This window comes from Dama dama, chromosome 18 (assembly GCF_033118175.1).
Source record: "Dama dama isolate Ldn47 chromosome 18, ASM3311817v1, whole genome shotgun sequence".
NCBI classification, from domain to species: Eukaryota; Metazoa; Chordata; class Mammalia; order Artiodactyla; family Cervidae; genus Dama; species Dama dama.
Genome location: NC_083698.1, coordinates 33,157,495 through 33,173,860, shown reverse-complemented (window position 1 = coordinate 33,173,860; position 16,366 = coordinate 33,157,495). Strand labels below are relative to the sequence as shown.

Below are 16,366 nucleotides of genomic sequence, written 5' to 3'. Positions count from 1 at the left end.
TAGAGGGCCCTAAAAAATTCTATTATTTTGGCATTAGCCTAATATAACCCCAGTATTTTCACAGGTAGAGAGATTTGTAAATGGATTTAGTTTCTCACCCTATTGATTTTTGAATTCCCAGGTATTTCTATAATAGAAATTTGAAAGTAGGGAGCAAGAAGTCCAGAGAAGATTAGAAATCATTCAATTAGAAGTAGTTACAAAGGTTATTAAATGCCAGATGAGAGATCTTTATTTTCTTGGAGGTGCTATTGATGCCTTCATGTGTAGCATGATTAGTTTTGTGTCAGAGTCATTTCCAATGACTTCTCCTGAATTTGCTGAGTGCATTGACTCTAGCTGGACATGGGTTGTGCAATGGCTGGGGGAGATGGTCCCATTGTCCCTGCCCATTTATTCTTTCTCTTCTACCTTCAATGTGATATAAAGTTTAATGAAAAAGATTTCTTGCCCTCAAGAGACTAAGTTTGGTCGAAGAGTAGGAAGCCATTGCTAGCAAGTCTGATTTTAGAATCATCAGTTCAAAATTTCCATTATGTTGATAAATTTGTGGTCAAGGCTCACTTGGACATCAGAAACAATCAGCAAAATTATTTGTTAGGAACCATTTAGCAAGTGGACATTACCAGAGAAAATTATTTAGGAGTCTGTATTCATAAGAAATCATATTTTGGCAATAATTGCCCTTCTTCAAAAAATCATCTTCCTTTTCAGTTTGGCACAAAAAATATTTGGACTGTGTGATTGTTTATAATAAAAGTGAAGTTTATACTGTTTAAATCATATTTCTGATTCTTGAACTTCATGTGCTACTGTCTAGATTTGTTTCTTATGTCAAGTTAGATTTATTTCATTTGGCCTGTGGAAGCTGACTGTCATGTTGCCAGATATTTTCTTGTACGCCTTTCTTTTGCCTTTTCCCTTTCTTTTTAAATTTTTTTCCTTTTCTTCAGTTTATTTTGCTTTTGTTCTATTTGCTTTATTTCTTCTTTTATTTTTAATTTTTAAGTGAGTCAGGAGGCTGAGACTCTGCCTGCATGTATCAAATGGCATATAGTCCTTATGACACTTACAGTACAATTTATGTTTCACTGAATTCAGCATAGTCTTGGTTGTTGTTCTTGTTCAGTTGCTTGGTTGTGTCTGATTCTTTGTGATCCCATGGAATGCAGCACACCCGTCTTCCTACCCCTTCACCATCTCCCAGAGCTTGCTCAAACTCATGTCCATTGAGTCAATGATGCCATCTAACCATCTCATCCTCTGTTGTCCCCTTCTCCTCTTGTCTTCAATCTTTCCCAGCATCAGGGTCTTTCCTAACGAGTTGGCTCTTCGCATCAGCAGGCCAAAGTATTGGAGCTTCAGCTTCATCATCAGTCCTTCCAATGAATATTTAGGGTTGATTTCCTTTAGGATTGACTGGTTTGATCTCCTTGCTGTCCTTGCTGTCCTCGAGTCTTCTTCCGTGCCGTAGTTCAAAGGCATCAATTCTTCAATGCTCAGCCTTTTTTTATTGTCCAGGTCTCACATCTGTAATAGACTACTGGAAGAAACATAGCTCTGTCTGTACTGACTTTGGTTGGCAAAGTAATGTCTCTGCTTTTTAATATACTGTCTAGGTTTGTCATAGCTTTTCTTTCAAGAAGCAATCTTTTAATTTCATGGCTGCAGTCACAATCCGAAGGTATTTTGGAGCCCAAGAAAATAAAGTCCGTCACTATTTCAATTGTTTCCCCATCTATTTGCCATGAAGTGATGGGACTAGATACCATAATCTCAGTTTTTTGAATGTTGAATTTTAAGCCAGCTTTCACCTTCATCAAGAGGTTCTTTAGTTATCTTCACTTTCTGCCGTAAAGGTGGTGTCATCTGCATATCTGAGGTTATTGATATTTCTCCTGGCAATCTTGATTCCAGGTTGTGCTTCATCCAGCCTGGTATTTCACATGATATACTCTATATATAAGTTAAATAAGCAAGGTGAAAATAAACAGCCTTGACATACTCCTTTCCCAGTTTGGAACCAGTTCATTGTTCCATGTCTGGTTCTAACTGTTGCTTCTTGACCTTCATACAGATATCTCAGGAGGCAGGTAAAGTGGTCTGGTATTCCCATTTCTTAAAGAATTGTCCACAGTTTGTTGTGATCCACACAGTCAAAGGCTTTAGCATAGTCCATGAAGCAGAAGCATATGTTTTTCTGGAAGCTTCTTGCTTTTTCTATTATCCAACAGATGTTAGCAATTTGGTCCCTGGTTCCTCTGCCTTTCCTAAATCCAGCTTGAATATCTGGGCGTTCTCAGTTCATGTACTGTTGAAGCCTAGCTTGGAGAATTTTGAGCATTACTTTGCTACCATGTGAAATGCGTGCAAATCGTGCAGTAGTTTAAACATTCTTTGGCATGTCCTTCTTTGGGACTGGAGTGAAAAGACTTTTCCAGTCCTGTGGCTGCTGCTGAGTTTTCCAAATTTGCTGGACATTGAGTGCAGCACTTTAACAGCATTATCTCTTAGGATTTGAAATAGCTCAGCTGAAATTACATCACCTCCACTAGCTTTGTTCACAGTGAGCTTCCTAAGGCCCACTTGACTTCGCACTCCAGGATGTCTGGCTCTAGGTGACTGATCACACTATCGTGGTTTTCCGGGTCATTAAGATCTTTTTTTTTTTTTTTTTTTTATAATTCTCTGTATTCTTGCCACCTTTTCTTAATATCTTCTGCTTCTGTTAGATTCATACCATTTCTGTCCTTTATTGTGCCCATCTTTGCATGAAATGTCCTTGTTAGACTACAGTATTTTCATAGAATTCTGCACTTCTTGGCAATTTAGTTATACTTCATCAAATATGGCTAGGTCTATCAAGTTTGTTACCTGAAATGCTCATGTTACTCAAGCAACATGAGCAATGTTGCAAGCCGCCAGAAATAAGATGTGCTTTCTGTAGTCTTAAGAATACAGAAACTTTTAGAAATATTTTTGAGCTTTGAAAAACCTTTTCTTAATTCCCGAGTTTCATTTCAATTTATATAATGTTTACCTGAGCACAGTATTTGTTACTGTTAAAGTTTAATTTCTTTTCCATTATAGTTTAGGGGAAAAAAAGAAAAATCACCAAATAATGTGATAAATTATTTTCTGAACATGCCATCTCTACCTGAAAAATAATACATTAGGCATAAACAGGTCATTATATTTTATCTTGTACTTGGTCAGCTTTACCTTTCTGGATTACCTATGATTATGTGCATGTAAGAAAAACTGGAATTTTAAGAAAAGGCACTACTGACAACATTGAGAAAAATATATATATACAGATCCTGCCATTACATGACTTTTAATAAAAGCTTATTTGAGGGTTAGGACATACCAGTATCTCTCTATCTCCTTCATTCACAATCCTCACTAATTAGGTTGTTTAGGAGCCAATACTAAGTTGTTGGTATTTTTATTAGTTGTAGTGTCGAAACAAGAAAAAAACAAACAAAAAACCTCTGCGGAGGAATCACATCACAGAAATTGAAATAGTAGAGAATATTTCCATTGACTTTGACTATTTGGAGTAATCTGGAGTAGGTGTGCAGAGTATCATTTCTCTGTAAATGTCTTGAGTAATATCTGTAATTAAGCATCTCCAAGTATTTTCTGTACACACAGCATTGCATAATTGCATACTCTAACTACTTCCTCATGTATAGATCAAAGTTTTTGAAAATACAATGCTTACTTTTTACTGGAGTTACTTTTATCATCCTCTTTTCCCACTTTGTCCACTGGGGATACAGTCTCCAAAGTTGTTTAAAAAGAAAAAGAAAACACCTTTAGATCTTTGGATTTCATTATTTAGCCAAGGAAAACATTGAATATGAATCAAATACTCCAGTAACATTTCCATGATGTGTTATTAAACTATTTTCTTTTGAATTTCCTTTTAAAAATTGTTAAAATCTGTGAAAGACCATGGTCCCCCCAAAGTTAACAATTTGCTTTAAACTAAAATTTTGATTAATTGAATTCAAATACATTTTTTTTTCAAAATTGGTAAAGAAACTAATAATTATTCAGTTCAGTTCATTCTCTCAGTCGTGTCTGACACTTTGCAACCCCATGAATTGCAGCACGCCAGGCCTCCCTGTCCATCACAAACTCCCGGAGTTCATGTCCATCGAGTCAGTGATGCCATCCAACCATCTCATCCTCTGTTGTCCCCTTCTCCTCCTGCCCCCAATCCCTCCCAGCATCAGGGTCTTTTCAAATGAGTCAGCTCTTAGCATTAGGTGGCCAAAGTATTGGAGTTTCAGCTTCAACATCAGTCCTTCCAATGAACACCCAGGACTGATCTCCTTTAGGATGGACTGGTTGGATCTCCTTTCAGTCCAAGGGACTCTCAAGAGTCTTCTCCAACACCACAGTTCAAAAGCATCAATTCTTCGGCGCTATCCAATATAATAGTGTTCATTTGTTGTGAAAGTGCCAAAAGTTATGAAGGTAAATGATACTAAAGATTTTGATAGAAATTTCAGACTTTTATCAACATAAACATGTATAATGGGATAAACATATGGCTGAAAATAGTTTTCATACCTTATTAAAACATTTTCCATGGAAATGAATGTTTTCTACCCTTTTAAAGAACTTATTAAGATTAAAATACTACATTATAATACTTTCCTTGTACTCTGTTTTAAAATTAACTACAAGTTAAATTGAAAGCTTGTTCATTATATATATAAAACCAAAAGGATAAAAATCTTTCAGAAACTAAGCCTATTTTCTTGTTTAATTGACATATTCAGGATTTTTTAGTAGGAACTCTTTATTTAACTAGTATATTTAGCATCTAATATGCTAAATCTATTAGTAGGCTTGAGGAAGACAAAGGTGAATAGTATAATTGGTTCTGCCTTGGAAAGTTTCACTCAAGTTTTGAGGGGAAAGTATATTATTTCAAGAATGAAATAGCAGTATTCCCTGAACAAATGTTCACAGACATGAATAATTTTCTTTCTTAGTAATCTATTCTAATCATTATGATATCACTAACACTACTGAATTGAGTTAATGCTTTAATTATACATAAGTTAAATACTTAGTATTTTAAAATATTCTGCATTTTTGTTCAGATTCACTTCTTTTCTTATATGGTACTATGTGCCTTTAACTGGTTACCAGTGTCAAACTCTGACTCTTATACTTGAGTATAAAACTAAAAATTATATAACATTTGCTCTGTACTTATCCTTAAACTGTATTTCAGTATAATGTATCAAAATTTGCTCAGCTGAATGTACCTACTAGAAAGAGTAAATGTTTAATTTAAATACCATTGTGAAAGAACAATTGCCCACTTCTGAAGGGTAAAAAGTTTCAAAAGAATAAATTGCTTAGCCTATTCTTTTGGTGTTTTTAACTTTGCCATCATTTTGCCTTTATTCTTGGCATAGAATATCATGAAGATTAAAGATGATTTTCTTTTCTTTACATTTAGCATTTCTTTAGCTAGTTTGCTCTCTCTCTCTCCTTTGAGAACTGACCATGTTGGAACATTACATAAATTATCTTAGATTTTGTATTTCTTAACTCTAAAATTTCCATTTGGTTCTTTCTAAATGTCTTCCTTTCTTTTTGAGATTTCTTAATTTTTATTATAAGCGTATTTTCCTTTGTGTCCACAAACACAAATGCTGCTTTACAATCCATGTCTACTGATTCTGGGTCATCTCAATTGGTTTCTTGAATATGGGTCAAATTTTCAATCATGTCCCAGTCATTGTGAATGAGGGTATTATAGAGATTTCAGTTTTGATTATAATATATTCCTCAAAAGATTACTGCTTTTTGTTTGTGTTAGTACACAGTTAGCCAGGTTAAACTCAAAAGCTACCTTTGCTGATGTGGGCAGCTTCAGAAAGCTGTTTCATTCTTTTAGCCTTGCCTGGGCTGTTTGGAGTTTACCATCTGCATACGTAAATCATGTGTTAGCCAGAGATGTGGACAGAATTTATATGCAGAATTTGAGGCTTTCTAAATGAGGATCTCTCCTTTCTTGTATTTCCTCTTACATTTCCACTGGTTGCAGTAGCTCCAAACTCTTTCCTGTGGTTCTTCAAAGCAGTAAAGCTCTAAATTTCCATCTGAGTTTATGCCACTTCACATGTCACAGACTGGAGTCTAATATCAGGTAAAAACTATTTTTAAAAAGGAAACTTCATCCAATGCTGTTTTTGCTTCCAAAGAGTGATTCCTTCTCAGTATATTCTGCCTGCTTTTGGTGATTCTCCAATGCCTCTAGATAACTGTTCAATTTATTTTTTTTATACCCCAGAAACCATAATTGTCATCTATAGGGGAATTAAAAGACATTTGCTCCTTGAAAGGAAAGCTATGACAAACCTAGACAGTGTATTAAAAGGCAGAGACATCACTTTGCTGACAAAGGTCCATATAGTCAAAGCTATGGCTATTCCACTAGTCATGTACGGATGTGAGAGTTGGACCATAAAGAAGGCTGAGCGCTGAAGAATTGATGCTTTGAATTGTGGTGCTGGAGAAGACCCCTGAAAGTCCCTTGGACAGCAAAGAGATCAAACCAGTCAATCCTAAAGGAAATCAATCCTGAATATTCACTGGAAGGACTGATGCTGAAGCTGAAATTCCAGTACTTTGGCCAGCTGATGCGAAGAGCCTACTCATTAGAAAAGACCCTGATGTGGGAAAGATTGAAGGCAAGAGGAGAAAGGGACAATGGAGGATGAGATGGTTGGATGGCATCACTGACTCAATGAATATGAGTTTGAGCAAACTCTGGGAGATAGTGAAGGACAGGGAAGCCTGGCATTCTGCAGTACATGTGGTTGAAAAAGTAGGATACTACTTAGTGACTGAACAACAACAAACAACAAAGAGGACAGACCCTCATGTTATTAGTAGAAGCAGAATTTTCTCCAGAAATTTTCATATCTAACTTTCTGACAAAATTATCTCTAGCAAAGAATAATTATTTCATTAATTTTCATGATATATGTATCTCTTTTAAGAATGGTTTTATTCAAAACATCTTCCTAATTACTGCCTAGTATCTAAAGCTATCATAAAGAAGAAATATATTTTATTAATTATAATTACTGTTAAAATGTCTGCATCCTATAACAATATGCAATTGCTATTAATATTTGCTGGATTTCATATCACTTCCACATAAAACTGTGTAGATATGACCATTTTAACACTAAAATCTAAAGTACATATTATATCAAAATATATATAATCTATCAATACATAGTTAAAAATTATTTAGAAGATAGACTATATGTTACATTTTAACACATTGTCTTATGATTCATGCTTTTTTATTATAATAATTGGCAGCATTTTTGAATATTTTTGTAGCAACATACAATAATGAAGCCTATATCTGATATTTTGATTTGCAGAAATGATGTAAAATACATTTCCACATATTGAAGAAATTACAAACTGATGTTGTAGAAAATACACCTTTTGTATCTTTAGACTTATTAATAAAATATATACTTTAATAAAAATGAACCATAGTATACTTTTATTTACCTAACTGCCATCCTCTTAAAATATGTTATATAATGAAAATTACTGATTAAAAGCTATTTTCTATGGTTGCTATCATGAGTATGTCTCTGTGTATGAAAGCAGAACAACAAACCTAAGATTAACAGTAAAATAGCATCTTCTACAATGACAGAAATTAACACTATGCTATAAAATCAAGGTCTCAACTCTAGGAGTAGACCAACCCCCCCCCCCAAAAAAAGATATGATTTTCATGTAGATTATAAAATAAGGTATAAGTATCATCATATTTCCTGACTAATATCAAAACTTTCAGTTGTAAAAATTAATGACAAAGCAAAAAACTTTCTAAAATAGATTTTTTAAAATGTGTTTTAAAACTAGGCATTTGGCCACTTGTGATTATTGTCTAATTCTACAAATATGTTTTAAAGCCAAGCATGTCAAGTGAACTTAAACAGAATTACCAGAATTATGAAATCTTCTGTAGAGATAACCATCCCTGGATCTCTGGAGATTTTCTCGTATTAAGTCCTGTATGGGAGCCAAAGAAAGTCGAAAGAGTCTCTATTTAGATTTCCTTCATTTGGTCTTCTCACCACAATTTTAACATTAGAAGGATATTAACTCTGGATGCTACAGAGCCAATGTATTTAACTTATTTATTTACATTTTCCAGTTGTGTAGAAGAGGAGGAGATTGAACTATTGATGTGTTTTTGGAAGAATGCTGCTGCTGCTGCTGCTAAGTCACTTCAGTCGTGCCCGACTCTGTGCGACCCCATAGATGGCAGCCCACCAGGCTCCCCCGTCCCTGGGATTCTCAATAGGTGGACCTATAAAATAGGGCTTTGAGAAAGAGAAGAAATATGTGAGATTAAAGATTAAAAATAAGTAAAGAAGCATATAGATACTTCAGTAACATTGATAAAAATTAGATTTGGGTACCAAGGAATATCTTTCCTTTTCTCCTTTGCTTTTCACTTCTCTTCTTTTCACAGCTTATTTGTAAGGCCTCCTCAGACAGCCATTTTGCTTTTTTGCATTTCTTTTTCTTGGGGATAGTCTTGATTCCTGTCTCCTGTACAATGTCACAAACCTTTGTCCATAGTTCATCAGGCACTCAGTCTATCAGATCTAGTCCCTTAAATCTATATCTCACTTCCACTGTATAGTCATAAGGGATTTGATTTAAGTCATACCTGAATGGTCTAGTGGTTTTCCCTACTTTCTTCAATTTAAGTCTGAATTTGGCAATAAGGAGTTCTTGATCTTATCCACAGTCAGCTCCTGGTCTTGTTTTTTGCTGACTGTATAGAGCTTCTCCATCTTTGGCTGCAAAGAATATAATCAATCTGATTTTGGTGTTGACCATCTTGTGATGTCCATGTGTAGAGTCTTCTCTTGTGTTGTTGGAAGAGGGTGTTTGCTGTGACCAGTGCATTCTCTTGGCAGAACTCTATTAGCCTTTGCCCTGCTTCATTCCGTACTCCAAGGCCAAATTTGCCTGTTACTCCAGGTGTTTCTTGACTTCCTACTTTTGCACTCCAGTCCCCTATAATGAAAAGGACATCTTTTTTGGGTGTTAGTTCTAGAAGGTCTTGTGGGTCTTCATAGAACCGTTCAACTTCAGCTTCTTCAGAATTACTGGTCGGGGCATAGACTTGTATTACCGTGATATTGAATGGTTTGCCTTGGAAACGAACAGAGATCATTCTATCATTTTGAGACTGCATCCAAGTACTGCATTTCAGACTTTTTTGTTGACTACAATGGCTACTCCATTTCTTCTAAGGGATTCCTGCCCACAGTAATAGATATAATGGTCATCTGAGTTAAATTCACCCATTCCAGTCCATCTTAGTTCGCTGATTCCTAGAATATCGATGCTCATTCTGGCCATCTGCTGTCTGACCACTTCCAATTTGCCTTGATTCATGGACCTAACATTCCAGGTGCCTAGGCAATATTGCTTTTTACAGCATTGAACCTTGCTTCTATCACCAGTCCCATCCACAACTGGATGTTGTTTTTCCTTTGGCTCCATCCCTTCATTCTTTCTGGAGTTATTTCTCCACTGATCTCCAGTAGCATATTGGGCACCTACCGACCTGGGGAATCCATCTTATTTAACTTACATGCAGAGTACATCATGAGAAACACTGGGCTGGAAGAAGCAGAAGCTGGAATCAAGATTGCCGGGAGAAATATCAATAACCTCAGATATGCAGATGACACCACCCTTATGGCAGAAAGTGAAGAGGAACTAAAGAGCCTCTTGATGAAAGTGAAAGAGGAGAGTGAAAAATTTGGCTTAAAGCTCAACATTCAGAAAACTAAGATCATGGCATCCAGTCCCATCACTTCATGGCAAATAGATGGGGAAACAGTGAAAACAGTGGCTGACTTGATTTTTCTGGGCTCCAAAATCACTGCAGATGGTGACTGCAGCCATGAAATGAAAAGACACTTACTCCTTGGAAGGAAAGTTATGATTAACCTAGACAGCATATTAAAAACCAGAGACACTTTGTCAACAAAGGTCCGTCTAGTCAAGGCTATGATTTTTCCAGTGGTCATGTATGGATGTGAGAGTTGGACTATAAAGAAAGCTGAGCACCGAAGAATTGATGCTTTTGAAGTGTGGTGTTGGAGAAGACTCTTGAGAGTTCCTTGGACTGCAAGGAGGTGCAACCAGTCCATCCTAAAGAAGATCAGTCCTGGGTGTTCACTGGAAGGACTGATGTTGAAGCTGAAACTCCAATATTTTGGCCCCCTGATGCGAAGAGCTGACTCATTTGAAAAGCCCCTGATGCTGGGAAAGACTGAGGGCAGGAGGAGAAGGGGACGACAGAGGATGAGGTGGTTGGATGGCATCACTCAGTGGACATGGGTTTGGGTGTACTCTGGGAGTTGGTGATGGACAGGGAAGCCTGGAGTGCTACGGTTCATGGGGTCTCAAGGAGTCGGACTCCACTGAGTGACTGAACTGACTGACTGACCAAGGAATAATCAGCGTTGCAAAATAGCTAATTGGTAAATTCTAGTCTGGAGTTCCATGTTTTAGCAGACTATTTCCTTAAAAGAAATATTTGAATCCTTTTGTACTTCTAGAAAGTGAAAGTGTTAGTCACTCAGTTGTGCTCAACTCTTTGCGACCCCGTATGGACTGTAGCCCGCCTGGCTACTCTGTCCATGGAATATTCCAAGCAAAAATACTGGAGGGGGTAACTGTTCCCTTCTTCAGGGGGTCTTACCTGCTCAGGGATTGAACCCGTCTTCTGCATTGCATGTAGATTCTTTACAGTCTGAGCCACTAGATGGCACTAGTGGCAAAGAGCCTGCCTGCCAAAGCAGGGCCACGGAAGAGAGGCAGGTTCCATCCCTAATTGGGAAGATTCCCCTGGAGTTTGAAATAGCAATCCACTCCAGTATTCTTGCCGAAAATTCCATGGGCAGAGGACCCTGGTGGGCTACAGTCCTTGGGGCCGCAAAGAATTGGATGCGACTGATCACAGCACAGCCGGTCTAGAATCTGAAGAGTGTTTTTCTCAGTTTGAGACAGATACATGGCTGCGTGCTAGATACACACTTGATATGCCCTTGTTTTCCAGTGTAACGTTACACTTTGATTAAGAAAAATACACTTTAATCAATAAAGGTAGAGAAATGACTACTTGTTTTGATTTACATAAATATTTTTTTCTGGTAATGATTTCTCTCACACTAGGTCATAAATTCCGAAAGATGAGGCACTTTGATGTGTTCCCTACTATAAAGCCTGCATTTAAAACTGAGCTCCACCTGGAAGTCCTCAGGTGTCAGATGACAACACATTGTGTCTCACGTTGGACATATTACATATACATACATATATGTATACACACATATCAACTTTACTAACTAATTTCCAACACATTTTCCTGCTTGTCATTTCTCAAATTTGAATTTCTGTGGGAAAATTTTTACCTTAATCTTTTTTTTTTTTTTTTTTTTTTAATGCTGCAAAAAGCTTTATTGTTTCCATTTGGTCTAAGGCTTGAGAGAGGGCTCCAGGATGTTAAAAAGCTGCCTAGTAGCTGCAGAGAGGGGCTTCAGGCAGCCCTGATGTTAGGTGGGTTCTTCAAAGGCCACTGGTCTTCAGAGGCTCCTAGTCGTGCTTGAGGGTGAGCCTCTCGAAGAGATACTCGCTCAAGCCAGCCTGGGGACCAGCCAGCCTGCGGAGGTTGGTCAGGTGGTCACCCATCTTCTTGATGAGTTTCACTTCCTCATCTAGGAAGTGGTTCTCCTGCAAATCACAGATGTGGGGGTCTCCGCGGGCAGAAGCCAGGCCATGCAGATCCAACAGGGCTTGATTCAGGTTCTTCTCTAGGAGAGGGGCGGCTTCCATAGCGTCCTGGGTTTCACCCCACTCATCTTGAGATGGCTGCTGCACGTCCAGGAAGAGGGCGCGGCCGCCACACTGGTTTTGCAGTTTCAAGAGACGCTCTGCCCCGTCGCGCTTCTCCGTGGCCAATTCGCGACAAAAGTGACCCACACCCTCCAGAGCCACATCGTCGCGGTCGAAATAGAAGCCCGGAGAGAGGTAGGTGTAGGAGGCCCGCAGTTGCCTGTTAACCAGGCGGTTGACAGCGGCCTCCACCTCGGTAGAATAATTCTGACGAATCTGGGAGCTCATGATTGGTCGGTAATAAGGAGTTAAAAAATGGTGGCTGGTTCCTGTGATCGCGGACAGCTGAGTGGCTGACCCCGGAGGCTGCGACTGGATAAAAGGCTGGAGGGTAGTCGGAGGCTGGAGCAAGGGGCGTCCCTGGGTCTGTTCCATCCAAGCACTGTTGAAGCAAGAGACAGATCCACGGGGCGCCGAGCGCACTTCCTACCTTAATCTTTTTACCCTCTCTACTTGGTTTAGCTCTGTCCATCACAGTCCAATTTCTAGTCTTTTCATTCAATCAGCAGATATTTATTGACTATACTTTATGTGTCACACACTGTTCTAAGTGCTTGATCACTTAGTTCCTGAAGGAAATACTGATCACTTCCTTTATACAATTTACATTCAAGCAGTGAATGGGGAGGCACACCATTAATAGTAAATGGCAAAAAAGGCGGGGGCGGGGGGGGGGGGAAGCATTAAATAATATGGTAGCAGAAGATAGGTGTAAAGAAAAGGGGAAAAATACCAACAAAATGCCAGGGTAAGGAATATCTGGGATAGGGAAAATTGGGAGAGTTGTGAGATGCATTTTAAAGAGGGTGTTCATTAAGAAGGTGATGTTTAGGTAAAGAAAGTAAGTAATCTTCAAGAAGGTCATTCTTGAGGGAACAGCTGGTGTGGTACTATGACTTACATTTTCAGAGTGAAAAGGCCAGGAACGGGAGTAATCTGAAGGAAACGGGAACATGAGCAGGTAGCTGTATGAAAGAGGTCAGAGAGGATGTAGAGTAGTGGGTGCAAACAGGGTCTGGGCAATTACAAAGGTATGTTTTCATTCAGAATGAAAATAGAAGCCAAGGAAAAGTTCTGTTCAAATTGTCCATGTGTTTACTAGTCTCTCTCAATCTTTGCTTCTCTATTTATGATAGAGAAATGTGTACTGAAATATCCCCTTTTAACAGCAAATTTATCTGTTTTCCCTGTAGTCTTATAAGTTTTTCTTTAAATGTTTTATTAGGTGACTGCCACTTATCTTGTCTCTCTGGTGAATTCAACATTAAAAATTATTATCTGATTTCTAATAAAGATGTTTTGTGTTCTAAAATCTATTTTGTCTGAAAGTAATATATAGCTACTACAGTTTCATTTGGCTACTGTTTTCTAGTATTCTTTTTTCATTTTATTACTTTCAACATCTCCCAGCTGTTTATGGATATATTTCTTCTTAGAAGAAACATTGCTGTATGTTGATATTTTTAGCTTGTTTGCTTGTTTTGTTTATTCATCTTACAACCCATTCTGATAATCTTTGTCTTTACACTGACACTTTTTTCTTTTTAATTATAGTTATTGTGCCTTCTATATCTTCTATATTTTGATACTCTTTCATTATTACCTATTTTTTCTCTTATTTTATGAGTTGATTTAAATTTTTCCATTCTTAGCTTTATTCTATTAATTACATGTACTGGTCTGAAAACTAAAAGCATAATTTCTATGTTTAAAGTTTATTCTTGAAAATTTTTTATGTATGTTAAATTAATCAATAATATTAAGTTAATTAGAAACTTAGTTCCCACCAGGAAACATCAAGACTCTAGGAAATTGTACTTTGATACCTTCAATGCTAATACTATCCAGCATTCTAGTTTTGTTGTTTTTACTAAAGTAAATCTAAATGAACACATTATTATCATAAAATTATTCTTGTTTCACTATAACGTTATTTTATACAGACAATATTTTTAGAATTTTGTCTACTTGTTTAACAAACACTTTACTCATCTTTTCATTTTGCAATACCGAATGAAGCACAAACTGGAATCAAGGTGCCAGGAGAAATATCAATAACCTCAGATATGCAGATGACACACCCTTATGGCAGAGAGTGAAGAGGAACTGAAGAACCTCTTGATGAAAGTGATAAAGGAGAGTGAAAAAGTTGGCTTAAAACTTAGTATTCAGAAAACTAAGATCATGGCATCTGGTCCCATCACTTCAAGAGAAATAGATGGGGAAACAATGGAAACAGTGACAGACTTTATTTTGGAGGGCTCCAAATCACTGCAGATGGTGACTGCAGCCATGAAATTAAAAGATGCTTGCTCCTTGGAAGAAAAGCTATGACCAACCTAGACAGCATATTAAAAAGCAGAGACATTACTTTACCAACAAAGGTCCATCTAGTCAAAGCTGTTATTTTTCCAGTGGTCATGTATGGATGTGAGAGTTGGACCATAAAGAAAGCTGAGCACTGAAGAACTGATGCTTTTGAACTGTGGTGTTGGAGAAGACTTTTGAGAGTCCCTTGGACTGCAAGGAGATCCAACCAGTTCATCCTAAAGGAAATCAGTCCTGAATACTCATTGGAAGGACTGATGCTGAAGCTGAAATTCCAATACTTTGGCCACCTGATGGGCAGAACTAACTCATTGGAAAAGACCCTGATGCTGAGAAACATTGAAGGTGGGACGAGAAAGGGATGACAGAGGATGAGATGGTTGGATGGCATCACTTATGTGATGGACATGAGTTTGGGTAGGCTCTGAGAGTTGGTGATGGACAGGAAACCTGGCTTGCTGCAGTCCATGGGGTCACAAATAGTCAGACACAACTGAGCGACTAAACTGAACTGACTGATCTTTCTTGTGGTAATTTTGTTTTTCTTCTTCTTGTAGTTTGTCCTTTGGAAATTTCTTTCATGACAGACTTGAAGTTGTAAACTGTTTTACTTTTAAATGGTCTTTATTGCTCTCTCATTCTTGGTAGTTCAGATGGAAATATAATTCTAGTTTGTTAGTCATCAGTAATTTTTCTTATGTCAGTGGATATCTTTTTCTTATACCAGTTGGTATATGTTATACTTCCTTTTAAAAAAAAAAATTTTCTTTGACTATGCCAGGTCTTAGTTGTGGCACATGGGATCTTTAGTTTCAGCATGTAGGATCTTGTACCATGGTGGGGGATTAAATCTAGGCCCCCTGCATTGGGAACATGGCGTCTTAGCCACGGGATCACAGGGAAATCCCTGTTATACTTTCTTTATCTATAAATTTGTGAGTTTTTTTTAAATCAGTTTTTGAAAATTTCAGTCGTGTTTCTTTTATATTGCTTCACCTTCATTTTGCTTTATCACCTACCTGTTTAGATGCAAGCAGGTCCTTGCTTAAGTTTAGCTCATAATATGCTCAAGATAAGTATACACACACAGCATTGCACATATGTTTGTGTGTGTGTGCATTTTCTTCTTATAATTATTAAAAAATTGATTTAGCCCTCTGTTTTGGTTACAGTTAGCCATAACGTTTATTTTAGGAAGAAGAGATTACTTACTTGTATAGTTTTGAGATTATGTATGACTGGCTCTAACATATTCAGTTCAGTTCAGTTCAGTCGCTCAGTCGTGTCCGCCTCTTTGCGACCCCATGAATCGCAGCACACCAGGCCTCCCTGTCAATCACAAACTCCCGGAGTTTACTCAAACTCATGTCCATCAAGTCGGTGATGCCATCCAGCCATCTCATCCTCTGTCATCCCCTTCTCCTCCTGCCCCCAATCCTCCCAGCATCAGGGTCTTTTCCAATGAGTCAACTCTTCGCATGAGATGGCCAAAGTATTGGAGTCTCAGCTTCAACATCAGTCCTTCCAATGAACACCCAGGACTGATCTCCTTTAGGATGGACTGGTTGGATCTCCTTGCAGTCCAAGGGACTCTCACATATTAACCAGATGTTAATCTACATGCAGCAAAATTACCATATTATTAAAAACAATAGGCATTTAAATTATTTCTTTTTCAATCCAACTTGGGTGGTTGTGTTAATTTATTAAATTTGTCTCTAGAATTATTCAGAACAAATGGTACTTTGCATTTTTTTAATTATTCAGCATAATGTGGGAAAATTAATGCTTCTTTGTTGTGGAATTTTTAGATCTATTTCATTGTGAGGATTACTAGGTTGAGACAGAAAAATTAAATAATGTTTTAAGAAAGCAGCATTCATACAAATGTGCAACTTTCTCTTTTCCTTATAACATATTAAATTTTTGTTTTATCTGTGTTTTAAAATTTATAGCCTAAATTATTCAGTCTTTCAAGTTAGCTTTTTCTCAGAATATTATGCATCTTTTGAATTATTTACTTATCTGAGCTTTTAGATTC

The 16,366-nt window shown here is 37.4% G+C and overlaps 1 protein-coding gene across 1 annotated transcript; it reads right to left on the bottom strand.

Annotated features, from left to right (window-relative positions):
• Nucleotides 1-11,590: 11,590 nt before the first annotated feature.
• LOC133072790 (ferritin light chain-like) lies at nucleotides 11,591-12,395 on the bottom strand. The gene has a single exon (XM_061166333.1). The coding sequence runs from the start codon at nucleotides 12,370-12,372 to the stop codon at nucleotides 11,698-11,700; it is 675 nt and encodes a 224-aa protein (XP_061022316.1). The 5' UTR covers nucleotides 12,373-12,395; the 3' UTR covers nucleotides 11,591-11,697.
• Nucleotides 12,396-16,366: the final 3,971 nt, after the last annotated feature.